Genomic DNA, 15,464 nt, shown 5'->3' with positions numbered 1-15,464 from the left:
CACAAAATATCGTCACGAGGGGCGAGTTTGAGACCCATGCTCTATCACCTAAAGACAGCTGATGGAAGCCAACAAGTTGATAATTGGCTGATGCCGATGTCCAGACCATCTATTGGTGCAACCCTAATCTGTGAGTTTAAATGTCCCTGGCTTTAAACAATCAGGTGTCCAGGATTAAAAGTATATTTGTTAAAGTTGAATATTTATGCACTTACCTGGGTAAGGTACATGGAACCAAGGGGAATTTGCCACAGCATCTAGGCTGATGTCGGTTCTGGCTGAGTAGCCATACTCATCGGACTTTGAAGGAAAGACGTCGAAGATGGTCAGTAAGAAGCAGACCAACCAGCCGCCACACATCCCGAACAGAGCCTGGAAGATGGATGCAGATACAGAGTGTCTCAGTACATTTAAATCTGAGGTTCAAACAATATGAAACAATAGTAAAAATAGGCCTGATGAGGGAGTCTGCAGGTTTTAAGTCCAAATATAAACTTTGAGCACTATAACCAACATGTCCTGCAAGTTATGTATTAAACCAATGAATAGGTCCTCATCTAAATGCAACCACAGCTGTTGAGTAGGACCCTTCTGGAGCATTATTTGAACAGTACGAAGATGTTTCAATAACTATGCTTAATGTTGGGTTATGGGCTGTTGTACTGTTTATCATGTTCAATTTGAGCGTGCATGCATCTTCATGGAGCAGTGAATACTTTTACTTACTTACAGTGTTGGCAACTTAGCGACTTTGTCACTAGATTTTGTGGCTTTTCAGAACCCCCCAGACTTTTTTTAAAAAAGCGACTAGCGACATTCTAGCGACTTTTGCTGGTGTTATTGGAGACTTGTTCTTACTCGTGTTAATTAGCCGCTGCCAGCGGCCCCTCCCTAATCCCAAAGCATTCACAAGCGGCCCAAGGCTTTTTTTTTTTATTCACTTTTTGTCTGTCCCACGTTATTCCTCTCTCCTACAGCGTCCATTACAAGTACGTGCACATGGTAAATGATGCAAATTAGGTGATGACGTCATTTAGCGACTTCTAGACATTTAGGACAGCCAATAGCTACTTTCCTTACTAAGGAGTTGGCAACACTGCTTACTTATCACTTATCAGGCCTGCAGTGTGAACATGGCCTAATAGAGAAATTAATTAATTAATAAAGAGGCCCAGGTCTGATTCGAAAAGGTCAGATTCCATGTGATTTGTGCTGTTCACAAAAAAAGTTGACCCGAGTCCAAAATGAGCAAAAGAATAAATAAATAAAAAATTTGGATTTGGGCCACATCTGCCTGCATTGTGAACGTAACCCTTGAGGATTGGTGTGCACTTCTAAATGGATTTGTAGAGGGATTACAGGGGGGCTGAGCTGTACCCAGGAATGCTTTTGTCGTATGAAGGGCTCTTTCTTCAGGAGAGTCAAACAGTAGCTTGAGGGCAGAAAAACAAGGCAGAAAAATATTTATCTTTCTCCTTGATTTATTCTTTGATGCCACCGTGGCCTCTTCAGCATGTCACAGATAATATGGCCACTTAATGATGGATTGAACTTGGCAAGGCACTGTGTATCCTACTGGATAAGCCCATACAGAAGAGGGGCTCTTCTCTAGGCTTTGTTCCTCCATGCTGAACAAACACCAGGCTTATGCTTGTAATGGCTTCATTTGATGAAACACACTGATGAGTCACTTTAAAAACACAACTTTGTTTACTGTAAGATCAAGACTCTTTCATTTCTTTTTTTTTTTTTTTTAGGCTTTCATAAGCGGTGAGTCATTCGGCCTGACATAGAGCATTCCAACCCTGAAGACAAACTGACTCAGAGGCTGCTGTTTTTTTTTTGGAGGAGCTTCTGCATTCATTTTTTTTGTTTGTGTCATTGTCACCAAACCTTAATTTATTGACTCTGCATGTAATTAAAAGTCATTAGGATGTACAATATCGAATCACAGCATTCTGTTCATCATCCAAATTTATGGCCACCCTCCCTTCAGGCTGCTGCCACCACTTCTTTTTGGCCGTTGTTCAATAGAAACTAATGTGTCCGTCAGCTGATGGCAAACGGTTTAACCGCATTGTATTGTCTGAAATACAAGGATCTCTTGCCACTAGGGTTGTCAAAAGTATCGATACTCCAAAAAGTATTGATACTAAAACGTTGTATCCGGATACTCATTTTCAAAAGTATCGATACCTAGACAAGGAGGGAACACCTAAGTTATTGTTGTTTTTTTTTTATCAAGCTTGCCTAATATTGTGCACAGCCTACAACCTCAAAATATTGTTCTAATTGTTATTGTTTATTGTAATTATTTATTTTTTGCACTACCTCAGACCTGAAGCTTGTTATCATAGTTGCAGTTCCTTTTATGCACAACTGTTTTTTATTATGAATATTTAACCTGTGGTTCTGTTCATTTTTACATGTTGCATTTTTCTTGTTAATAAAAATATTTCTGTTAAATTTTGGGGTCTTGAGTATCGGTATCGAGTTGAAAATTTTAGTATCTTGACAACCCTACTTGCCACAGGTGTACATCTCTCTCTCAGCAGATTTAACCGCTGAATTGTGATTGACAGCGGCCAGCAGTTTGTTCAGGTATGTAACTGCATGAATATGAAGCAGGGCGGATGTTTAAAAGAATATCTGGGTTTGACTAAAACCCATCCTTGGATAAATACAGGTTGAGAAAAAAACATTCTCTGTGTTGGTGCATGACCACAGGCGATCTCTACCTGACAGCTAATAACTGTTGTCAGAGGATCGTATATTTAAAAGGGTTTAGAAAGCGGCCTCAAACCATCACACGGAAGACTGACTGAAGTTGTGTTTACTCAAGTCAAACACAAGCCCAGAACAGAGCCTCTTCCCGACAGAAAAGTCTGTCCTGTCATTTCTTCACACGTTTTTATAAACTTTTATTTGTGTTCAGCAAAACTGTATTCACACATTAAGTAATTTGTTATTTGCATCTTGTCAGCTCTACTGACTGACTTCTCCACATCTGTATGCTTTCTTGTACCAGTTAACTACTTTCAGAGGCCAAACAAACCTCTGACAAACCTATTTTATTTCAAACAAGTTGCTGTTCAAGTGGACTTTGAGTTCCCATAAACTTCACTTCTAATAGGATATAAAATTAAAGGCAGCAATATCTGCACTGATGCTTGAGGAATAGAGTTAAGACCATTTACACTGTAAAAAGACAAATGTGTGTGACAAAAAAGAAGACATATTTAGTTGAAGTAAAACAAATTGCACTTGTTTTGAATATAGGAAGATTTTCAAGCCAACTTTTAATATGTTTTAATATGAGCAAAATGTTACTTAAAATTTTGATCTCCAGGTGCATCTCAATAAATTAGAATATCATAGAAAAGTTTATTTATGTCAGTAATTCAATTCAGAAAGTGGAAATAACACATTATATAGATCCATTACACACAGAATGAGATATTTCATATCTTAATTTATTAATTTCTTCTAATTATAATGATTATGGCTTACGTTTAATGAAGACCTAAAATTCAGCGTCTCAAAAAAATATTAATATTATTTTTTTGGCATTTTTTGCTTTATTGATATTGACAGTTAGAAAGGGGGTTATAGAGGGGAAGACATGCTGCAAAGGGAGCTCAGGCCGGATTCGAACATGGCTCCGCCGCAGCAAGGACTCAGCCTACATGGTAAGCGCTCTACCAGTGTGAGCTACCGGGACGCCCCACAAAAGACCAATTTAAAAAAAGTATATTTTATATGGAAATGTTGGCCTCTGAAAAGTATGTCCATCTATATGACTCAATACTTGATTGGGGCTGTTTGACTTGAACTACTGGAAATGGACTTTTCCATCATATTCTCACATATTGAGTTACTATTTTATATAGTTGAACTAAAAAAAATTGCACTTGTTTTGGATATAGAGAGATTACGTTGCCCACTGGCTGTTTAAATTTGAGCAAAATTTTACTTAAAATGTTTAACTACATACTAAAACCATGTAGTTAGAATCCAAGTCATAACGCTTTTGGCTGGATGTCTTGGCTCGATTCTGGGTGATTTTGTGGCATATTAAATATACATTAAATCTTTTGTTATGAGGGAAGGCCTGGATATTATCAACAGGTTTCATGCGCTGAAGGTGGTGACATTAAAATGTTTTGGGGTTTTTTCGAGATGGAGGATAAGCATGAGACCTGGATAATGTCGTCAACTCACAGAGAAGAGCTTGAAGAGCGGGTACTGGAAAACCTTCCACTTCTTATCCTTGTAGGCGATCATAGGAACGTCGACCTTGCTGAGATACTGAGAGAACAGGAGGATCAGACAGACCGTGCTGTAGGAAAATAGAAGACAGGAGGAAAAAAAAATGTGTCACTCACAGTTGCTTCCCCCCTAGGGCTTGGCCCTCACTCACCGCTATTAGTTTAATTGTGCTTAAGCATGACATGCTACCATAGATCAGAGTGAGGGGTGGTCTGAGCATGTGAAAACATGTCATTTTACACAGCAGGAATGCCAACATTATCACTGTGTAAAGGGTTATGGCTGAGTTCCAGTACAAGTGCAGCGATAGTGGCAATTTGAACATTGTAAAAAGACTTTCAGACTCACTTGCTTGCCTTTGAATGGCATGTCATGCTGCGAGTGGAGCACTTCAAGCTGTGCATGAAAACACTGCACACTGTGCGTGAAACACTGTTCTGGACCAACGCGAGTGTCACTGAGCGTGTTATTTTTAAGGTCTGCAGCCTGGTGAACACTTAAAAAAATCTTCCAGACAAAGTAACTGGCAATGACGACGGCTTATTCTACTGTGGAGAAAAGAACGAGTTTCTTTGTGCATCTCTCGGCTCCACTTTGTTCCACATAATGGGCAAGTCACTTAAATCCAATTTAAACATTTACATGGCAGCAAATCCAGATTAAACTTATGACCGCGGCAGTAAAATCACTCTAAACATCTAATTAAATGTAGAGCATGAATATGTGCTTGAGCATGTAACAAAAAAAAAAGGAAGAGATGTTGTATGAGAGGCCAGCAGGAGGTCAGGAGGCCTGGACGTGGGAAGATGCAGGAGATGTGATGCAGGATGGGAGAGAGGAGCATGTGATGTGATCGACTGGCTGATCTGCCTCAGCTGTGAGAATCATGAGCTTCCAGTCCCGTGAGCTCTGCTGCAGGCCTCTAAAACCTCTCCATCATTTATACTTTGATATAAAAGATGACACAAATCGGTAATTAGTTTAAGATTTTCAATGATTGTAATCAAAACCGGGATCATGATTGTCAAAATTGGACCTCGTGGCCTCAGCGTGGTACATAACAAATAAAAAAAATATGGCAGTTATATCATAATTTATACCATGCAGCTTATCTTGTAAAATGTAAATGAAATCAAAGGCATAAAATCAATGACATGTTGATCTTTATGAATGAAGCCTCGACATCCTAAATGTAGCTGTAAGTACTGAAAAAACATGGTTTGAATTGAAAAACTTAACTTCATTTAGCAATATGAGTAGAGAATAGATTAAGGGACTCCTCTCGTTTAGTGATATAAGTAGAGAATATATTAGGGACTCCTCTCGTTTAGTGATATAAATAGAGAATAGAATAAGGGACTCCTTTCGTTTAGTGATATAAGTAGAGAATAGATAATAAGGACTCCTCTCGTTTAGTGATATAAATAGAGAATAGATTAGGGACTCCTCTCATTTAGTGATATAAGTAGAGAATAAAATAAGAAACTCCTCCCGTTTAGTGATATAAGTAGAGAATAGATTAGGGACTCCTCTCGTTTAGTGATATAAATAGAGGAGAGAATAAGGGACTCCTCTCGCTTAGTGATATAAGTAGAGAATAGATTAGGGACTCCTTCGTTCAGTGATATAAGTAGAGAATAGATTAGGGACTCCTCTCGTTTAGTGATATGAGTAGAGAATAGAATAAGGGACTCCTCTCGTTTAGCAATATGAGTAGAGAATAGAATAAGGGACTCCTCTCGTTTAGTGACATAAGTAGAGAATTTGATATTTTAAAAAATATATATATTTTATCAGCTCGCTTTCAAGTTAAAGTTTTATATTTGAATGTGCTTTAATATTTTGTCCTAAATATTGTACCTGCTTGTTTTCAGTCTTAAAGTTTTATATTTGAATGTCATTTCATATATGTCTCTTTTAAATGCTTTTAATGTTTTAGTGTAAAGCACTTTGAATTGCCCTCTTGTTGAAAGGTGCTATACAAATAAACCTGCCTTGCCTCTTATATATTTTGCTGATCGTATTGATTATGTTTTGGAGATGGACTTCTTCATCCCCCCCATGCACTGTGTCTCATGACACACTGGCCGAGCTGAAGTATTTTTCCTGTGTTGGGCGTATTGAATTACAAACACAAGATGTCTTGTGTCTCTGTGCCTGTAAGCTGCTATATATCTTTCACAGAGAGTGTGTCGGTGTCAGGACACCGGGGCTAAGAAGGATATGACTGATTACCATCCATATATGGCAGCAGGAGGTGGATGTGCTGAACCTCTTAAAACCCACAAGGATCACTCTATGTAATGACTTTAGTCTGCATTATCTGGAGATGGCGGAAGTAAATGAAAGCAGATTTTATGGGGTTGGACAGGTCAGGAGCAAAGGTAAATGAAAGGAGGGTAATGTGGAGCAGTTAGTGGCAGTAGCAGTAGCTGTGGAGATTAGGATGATTTAAATTGTGGACATGACTTCTTTGATAAAGAAAGTGGAGGGAAAAAATGAATACAGACATTCTGCAGCACATAAATTAGATTAGACTGCTGTTTCTGGTAATGTTATTAGTGTCCCCATGTGTTTCCATGTATCTTATCTTACTCTATTGTACTTGTAAATGTTAAAGTTGCTATGTAAAAGCATATGGACAGAAGATACATCTTCTACATAAGAAATGTACATCAAGGCTCAGATGTATAACAGATAATAAAATAATGTAAAACGCCAATAAATTATTAATAAATGACACAAGATATCTGAGAAATACAGATGTTTCCATTCAGGGTGTTGAGTGTTCCTGACGGTGGAACATTTTTCAGGCCGGTTTTGATATTAAGGCAAAACTGGAGCGTGTCCCAACCCCATTGAACATAAAAATGATGTGAATCATATGCCTATAGCCCTCACAGTCCCTGGATCTCTGCACAATTCAACATGTGTGGGGGATTTTGGACATGAGCTGGGGACATAAAAACACCAAGTAAGGGGAAGTTTTATGGGCGGAATGATGTCCATCCCATCAGTGAAGTGACTCTTTATGTTGAATTTTCCTCTAATTCAGGGGTCTCAAACTCAAATAACCTGGACTCTGGAGGCAGTATCAAAATGACCAAAAAAGACACAAAATTACTAAATAAAAGACACAAAATAACAGAAAAAAACTAAATTACTTTTAAAAAAAAGACACAAAATTACAAAAAAAGACACAAAATGACACAAAAAAATACACAAAATGACTCAAAAAAGACACAAAATCATTAGAAAAAGACACAAATTACCAAAAAAAATACACAAAATTACAAAAAAAAAACAAAACACAAAATTACAAAAAAAAGGACACTAAATTATTAAAAAAAGACACACAATTACTAAAAAAAATTACAAAAAATTACAAAAAAAAGACACAACATTATTTTTTTAAAAAGACACAAAATTATATATATATATATAAAAAATTAAAAAAAAGACGCAAAATTATTTAAAAAACCCACAAAATTACCAAAAAACCACACAAAATTACATTACATAACATTTCCACTTCCACTTTCGGCAGATAATAAATGGTCCGGTAGCAGCTGCCTTCATTTTTGTTAACGTCGTCATAGAAACAAGTGAAACAAAGCTCCAGCTGGAGCAATAAAGGGACCTTCCACACACAACAAGGTAAAGTGCCATTCATATAAAACTCACATTAAACTTTCACATCAAGGTGGGGGCCACAAAATATCGTCACGAGGGCCGCAATTGGCCAGCGGGCCACGAGTTTGAGACCCATGCTCTAATTTGTCACCTATCTGTATACTTTATAGACCAGCAGTTCTATCGTGTCCACTCACAGAGCAGCAATCCCCCAGTGACCTCCAGACTTCTTCCCGGCTTCGATGAAGAGCGACAGGCCGATGAGGTTGATGGTGGGAGCGATGGCCAGCGGGCCGATGTATTTCAGCACCAGACCCACCAGCCCAGAGAAACCCAGGAAAATCTGCAGCAGAGAGGACACCACGATGGCCCCCTGGATCTGTAGACAACAGTCAGAAGGACATAATTGAGATACATATGGCAGGTTTTTGGTGCATCTTATAGTAAACCCATCTTTAAAGTTAACTTCAATGCTTTGCAGTGCTCTAAATAGCTGAGTTTACATCACAGGCTGAACCTGAACATAGTCAAAGTTGCCATTCATGTGTGAATTTCTTCGTGTAACAGAAATTGAGCATTGTAGGATTTCTGATATCCAATTTTGAAAGATTGAAAAGTGTAATTATGGCTAGCAGAAACTGTTGCCTTGCAAAATTTCGTTTTCTATTCAAATGCATGTTTTGTTGACTTTTGAGTAAGAAAAAAGTAAAGAAAGACTAAGAGATGCCTGCATGATCTTGATATGCATCTGCATACTGTAAAAACACTTTATTTTCCTTTTGCTAGGCCTATATTATTAAACAGATCTGAAAAAGAGACATATTTCTAATAATTTATTCTATTTTAAAGGCCTATTTATTATTATTATTATTATTATTATGCAGATCTAGGTGAAACAGTGAAGGTAAGAAATAAAAAAGCTGTTGTGTTTTATTCATCTTCCTTCTTATAGATTTTCTAATTTGCACTGGCTTCTCAGCTATTCCATGAGAACTGGTAGTTTCACACACATGTTGAGTCACAAGGTAAATTTCATAGCACATGTGAAATTGATGATACATAACCTGCTATAGAAACCTGCTGAACTAAAGCACTTTATCAATCTCTCCTTCTAAAAGGAATGTAAAGGTGTGGTACCTGTAAAATCTGTCCCGTTTGAAACATACATCTGTGACATACAGATGAATCATTACATGCTAATGAGAAAGATGTCTCACGCAAAACTCTGCAGACAAGCACGACATATACTGCATTATTATAATGAATGTGATTATTTATTATAAAGGTAAATGTGGATTGTTTATTAATTTACTTTTTGATAAAAACCCTACATGTCTGAACCAATTTAAAGCCTTTAAGCCAAAAAGAAAAAAGAAGTGTTGGGGTTATATCTGACATTCTGGGCTGCACTTCACCAAATTTGCTGCGTTTTTCTTGAGGAATTTGGCCCAAATGTCAATGTTTTTAACATATTTCTGTTTTCTATTTCGAGTTTGGGTCATGTTTTACCTTCTAAGGTTTTTATTTATAGACGTTTTTTTTATGTGATCTTTTTAACCCAATTTATGAGTCTTGTGTTTTAGACCACACTTTCCATTTTTAACCTTTTTAGCAATTTGTTTAACCTTAGAATCACTTTATCATGCATTCCTTCACTTTAACACACTGCATGGGTCAAATTTTACCTTTTTATTTCAAGTCCTTCACCACTTTTTTTTAATCCACCACAAATTTTAATCAAAAAACACACTTTAATGTGCAGTAAAACAAAGCAGGTTCTCTGCAGGTTTCCAACAGGTCAAATTTAGGACTTTTTAAGACTTTTTAAGACCATAATGAATGCAATTTAAGACCGACTTCGTACTAAAGACATGAAGGAAAATCGGAGGCCCGGAATTACTTTCAAAGTATATCAATTAATTCACAGCTCTTTTACATTGGAATAAAAAATGCCCTAATAATCCAACTAAAAACGTCAGAAGCCTCTCTATTGTGAACTAATATTTGTTTAGAACTGCATTTGTTTTAAATGAACGTAATGTTAATACATTTTTAAGACATTTCAAAATCATATTTAGGACATTTTATGAGATTTTAAGATAATTGTAGATATTTTAAGGTCTTTAACTCAAACCGAATTTCCTCAAATAGTAGCCGGGGCTTCTATTAATAAAAAATCAGTTTGGGACCCGGCTAATAATCGGGGCAGGCTATTATTTGAAGGAGGCTTTTATTAAAAAAAGAAAATCAGAGCAGCTCTGACCGGCACTTTTTAGAGTGTTTTACACAGCGCATTGTAGCCAGTTACCCGGATGTCGGCCATAGTGGAAGTACTCGAATGTAAACAAACAATGAACAGCACGCTGAATGTTCATTTTAACAGGATTTAAAATGTCTAAACTTCTAAAAAGCCCAGAAGAACGTGTGTAAACTGCTCGACTTTACAGAGAATGACTAGGACAGCGGGAGAAACAACCATATTTACCTACAGTACTAACTCGTGTGGCCAAACGTCAAAATACAGGTGTTGTGTTGAAATCTGTTACCGTCAAATGATGTTTCCTGAATGGTGTTCTCCGTAGCATCACCTCCACGGTTGGAGTTAGGATTTCAGTTTAAGGTTAGGCCTTGTAGAGAGAACTGTTTGGGGTTCAGGTAAACTTGGGCTCATGTTAACAACTTAAAGGAGGACTGGTTGGGGTCAGGGGTCAGGTTGGTGCAGGTTAAGGTAAGGGGGACACATATCGACGGGGGAACAGACTTTGACATAACACCGGTAAGACACCCGGCTTATAAAAGAGGCCCGCTTTTATTTACTAAAAGTTGTTTTTACACCCGGTTACTAAATGAGGCCGGTCATTAATAGGGGCCCGGTTTTAAATTGAGGAAATACGGTATAGACTTTTTAATTCCCTGTGAATACCCTGCAATGTTCCTTCTCATCTGGACTTATGATTTACCAGTCTTTACTTCAATGCTTGCTAAGTTTGGCATGCAAATCTCCTAAATTGATCCATTTTGTGCAAGCTTTCTGGATGCATACAGATAATCAAATGTTATAAACCATATGACTGCTTCTTTGGTCATACTGAGATTGATACAGGGTCTTTATCGTTCCCCTGGTTAGTGCTGGTAAGGTGCCCAAATTGATTTGCTGTAGAGGGCACATGAGGTGGTGAGAATCATCTTGTGGTGCGAGTGAATATTCTACATACCTCACGCATTCGTGACATCCATATCTCATCAGAATCTTCCATCTGCAGCGGACTGGTGCTGTTCTGCAGCTGCAGGGACATCATCACGGACGTTTTGGGGGCCGGACACTGCCACTTGGGCAAGGCGAGAATGGCCAGGGTCGGTGTGATGAAACTGAACGTCCCACCCTGGAGGATTGGTAACCTGGAAGTTGGTGAGGTGATGGGGTTAAAGGTCAGGGGGCACAAGACTATGATGAATATGATGTCAGGTCTCTGAGGACGGGGATGACCCTGAGCTGAGAATTTTAATGAGGATACGTTTCCTCACTGACCCTTTTCTGGTCAGTGCAGTCAAGAAGCAAGTGTCTAAAATGAATCCCATGAGAAAACCAGGTGATTGAAAAATTGAAGGTTTTCACAGATGGTGCTGTATGAGATACCAGAGTTTAAAATTGCTTAAAATCTTCACAATATTACACAATAATGGCAGCATTTTCTCAGACCAACATGATACAGAGATTTAGGTTCTAATTAAACAAAATACAGGTGGATCTCAATAAATTACAATATCAAAGAAAAGTTTATATATGTCAGTAATTCCATTCAAAAAGTGGAAATAACATATTATATAGATCCATTACACACAGAATGAAACATTTCATGTCTTAATGTATGTAATTTCTTCTAATTATAATGATTATGGCTTACATTAAATGAAGACCAAAAAAATAGTGTCTCAAAAAAAATGTATTATTACAAAAGACCAATTTGTAGTTAAATCAAGTATGTTTAATATGGAAAAAGGCTTATGAAAAATGATATGCTAAAAAAGTATAGGTAGCAAACTGGATGAGGACGTTCTTGTAACTGCCTTCAGTGTTTTGTTTTGTTTTGTTGTTGTTTGTTTGTACGTTTGTTTTCTTTGCGGGAGTAATAGAAATTCTCAGATCTAATTTGTTTGATATACTATGGTTGACTGATAAGAAAATAAATTAAAAAAATTAAAAAATAAATATATATTTATTTGACATTAAGTGGCTATATATAGAGAGAAAATGTCTTATCTGAAGTGTTGAGTACCAGGGTTTAGGCCTAGATAAGTAATTTTTACTTCAGCCTACTCTCTTTTTTTTCGGACCAAAATGATAAATGAAAATGCGTATTGAATATTAAGTTAACTGGTTCTTATTTCTATCTTATTACTTAGACGGGGCAGATGCATGTTTATGTATAGGGCTATATATACTGTATGTGTGTAAATGTTTATATGTTTGTGTACATCTGTTTAATGCTGCCTATGTGTATGTATATGTGTATGAATATGTATATGCATCTAGCCTACGCTGTTGTAGTTTATGTTGTTGTTTATTTTTTCGGTTCGAAAAGAAGAATTAATAAAATGAACTGAAAAAAATGGAAAAATTAAATTAAATTAAATGGTGGCTGGGGCGTTCCCGGTGGCACACCTGGTAGGGCGCGTACCACAGAGGCCCAGTCCTCGTAAGCGGGCGGCCCGGGTTCGAATCCGGCTCGGAGCCCTTTTCCGCATGTCTTCCCCTCTGTCTCCCCCTTTCACTCTCAATATCTCTCCCTCTCAATAAAGCTACAAAACGCCAAAAAAAATCTTAAAAAAAAAAAAAATTAAATGGTGGCCTCTGATAAGTATGTCCATCTATATGACTCAATACTTGGTTGAGGCTATTTGACTTGAACTACTGGAAATTGACTTTTCCATCATATTCTAATTTTTTCAGATGCACCTGTAACTGTTTTTTTGGCCAGCTACAGTAGCGGTTTCCAACCAATGTCTACTTGTGACCAATTATCAGCAAACCAAGCAACAGAGAGATACCTTCAAAGGGAAGAAGAGGTGAATATATCCAGCGATTTGCATGAGATATATAAACGATTACAGGAACTTCTGGTATGTATTGTTGCCTTGTTATTTCCTTGGCTTGTTGTGTGGCAGCACATGTTTTTTCATAGCAGTTTTGTCTGTAGGCGTTTGAATTTTTATCCTCATGTTCCCTTGTTCCGCAAAGCCCTTCATGCCGCAGTTTTGAAAGGTGGAATAAAAATAAAGATTAACTTGCTTATTATTCAATGTCAAAGTGTTTGCAGGGATCCCTTTAAGCGTTTGCCAAACTGTGTAGGTGGAGGACTCAAACAAAAGCATTAGCTATTTGCTCAGGCTTACTGGAGCAGCGGTGAGGGCAGGGAAGTGTGGCAGCCTGTACTGTACTGTACTGAGTGGGAGGTAGCTGCACTGCAGTAAGGCACAGAGATTGATGCATTGGTTTGAGAGGGATTTTCCTATCAAAGTGCTCAGCAGCTCCCATCTCTATTATGAAAATAAATCCACGAATTAAGCTGGGTAAACTTTGAAGATCACAAGGCTTTAAGGAAAGTTTCAGGACTTATCCTGAAGGGTAAATCTTATTTCAACTGTTACGTAGAGCCTGTTGGTAGACTAACTCACCGTTTAACTCCACATGAACCACCACAGGGGTCTCTGCATTAGCTAAGCTGAGCTTCAGGCTTTTAAAAACACAGTGCAGTGCTGCTCTGGCTGGGCATGGCTGTTAACCAACCCCATTGCAGAGAGCCAGTGAGTATTGGGCAAGCGTTGGAGGAAAGAGATATACTGTCGTGTCAATAAATTAAGATGTAAATACTTCCTTGTCCTCGTCATCAGGAGTGGAAAAATTCTTAACCGGGGCAGCCCCTCAGTTTGTACCTGCTGTAAATCTTTAACCTGACTGACAGCACTACATAAAATGTGAACACACTCCCACCCTTCAAGCCCCCCAGCCCTAACCCACATACACACCAACTACTACCATTCCACAGAGGGCTGGAATACTTAAAGAGTTGACAAACCAGATCTTGTAAAATCCCACACTTGTACACATACTTCTCTGGTCACTGCTGCGAGACAATTAGTTGAAGTTACCTGGTGCCGACAGCCGTCTGGAGCAGCGTACATATCCCCGACACAAAGAATATGGTGGAGATGAGCTGGCTTTTGGCGATGTTGTTGTCCTTTATGCAGAGCGGCTCGGCCAGGATCAGCGGGACTGCGATGATGCCGCCGAACGCGAGGATGTAATGCTGCGGAGGCAGACAGAAGTGGATCAATGTGGGGACTCTTTGGAGTAAAAAAACCCAGAACTGTTCTCTTTTATGTTAAATATTCAAGCAAGTACATGTATATATATGCATTAAAAAATAAGAAAAGGATAATTGTATTCCTGTAATTGGAAATTTCTTATTAAAAATATTTTGGGAAATATTCGAGCAAGGAATGATGGAAAAATAAGACACAAATACCTTCAAAAAAGCAGAAATACATCTAAATATCAAGAACCTTATTTTATCAAATGTGCAATAATACATATAAGGTTGTTGCACAGGTCCTGTTTGGTAAATAAAATGAACTGCAACAAAAACAGCAGCTCCAGGTTTTCTCCTCAATTAAAACAAAACTAATTATGATGACATTTTGATGTCAAAATGCAAATTTCATTGTTACATTATTTTATAGTGCTTTACTAGTATTCCCTTCATATGTTAAACTTTGAATGTAGAGGTAAAGAGGAAATATGAGAAAATAGATGGGACAAAGTTTCATTTAAACACAAAATTGAAAGACAGTTTTTTAAAATGACAATATTTGACAATTTTATTACTGAACTCTTGCAGACATTTGAATGAAAAACAATCTATTATTTTCAGTTTAATGCCAGAAAAGTAGCTAATAGCTATATTTCATAATGGCCGTGGTACTTTCATGTTAAGTCAAGGGCTTCAGAAGCTGCCAAAACAGCGAGGGAAACTCAGAAGAACAGTCTCAGAAACCAGCCCGTCTTTTATCCAGTTTGCAATCATTGTTGACTCACACTCAGTTTTCAGATTTCTCAAATGTTTTGACTTCAACATACTTCCATAGTCACAACCGTGTGCGTGCATGTGTGCGTTGAGGCGGGTGGGGGGTGTTGGTGGCTGTGGAGACTTTCATTGATCCAGAAGAATTTAGATAAAGGGGAAACAATTGAAGGCAGATGTTGATAGGCCTCACCAGATTTACGAGGGTATTTTTAAACCTAAAACTCCCATAAGTCAAATGGAGATGCCTCAGATCAGTTTCATGACAGGAAACTGGCAGAATTCCTTCAGGAAGAAGGCTGCTTAAAAGGCCTCATGTTATCTCCAGTGGATGTGGGCTGATATTTGTCTTAAATTGACAGAAGCTCCTCTTTACGACTTTGACAAAACATTTGGGGCACTGTGTAAATAAAACAAAATGCATCACAGATTCTGAAATCTGTGTATATTTATATAAAACATGAGTTTATCAGTTTGAAC

General features: G+C 37.8%; 1 protein-coding gene across 2 annotated transcripts in view; it reads right to left on the bottom strand.

The window, feature by feature from the left end:
- Positions 1–15,464, bottom strand: part of si:dkey-106n21.1 (solute carrier family 23 member 2) — a 93,880-nt gene that overhangs the window by 28,627 nt on the left and 49,789 nt on the right. For both annotated transcript variants that reach the window (XM_059334987.1, XM_059334988.1), the window contains 5 exons: positions 14,053–14,210; positions 11,118–11,301; positions 8,100–8,281; positions 4,222–4,339; positions 216–372 (listed from right to left, as the gene is read on the bottom strand). In XM_059334987.1, the coding sequence (XP_059190970.1) occupies positions 216–372; positions 4,222–4,339; positions 8,100–8,281; positions 11,118–11,301; positions 14,053–14,210 (799 nt within the window). The remainder of the gene's footprint in view (positions 1–215; positions 373–4,221; positions 4,340–8,099; positions 8,282–11,117; positions 11,302–14,052; positions 14,211–15,464) is intronic.

The sequence above is a fragment of the Centropristis striata genome, chromosome 6 (genome assembly GCF_030273125.1).
Source record: "Centropristis striata isolate RG_2023a ecotype Rhode Island chromosome 6, C.striata_1.0, whole genome shotgun sequence".
Taxonomy (NCBI): Eukaryota; Metazoa; Chordata; class Actinopteri; order Perciformes; family Serranidae; genus Centropristis; species Centropristis striata.
This window is presented reverse-complemented; position numbering and strand designations above follow the sequence as displayed.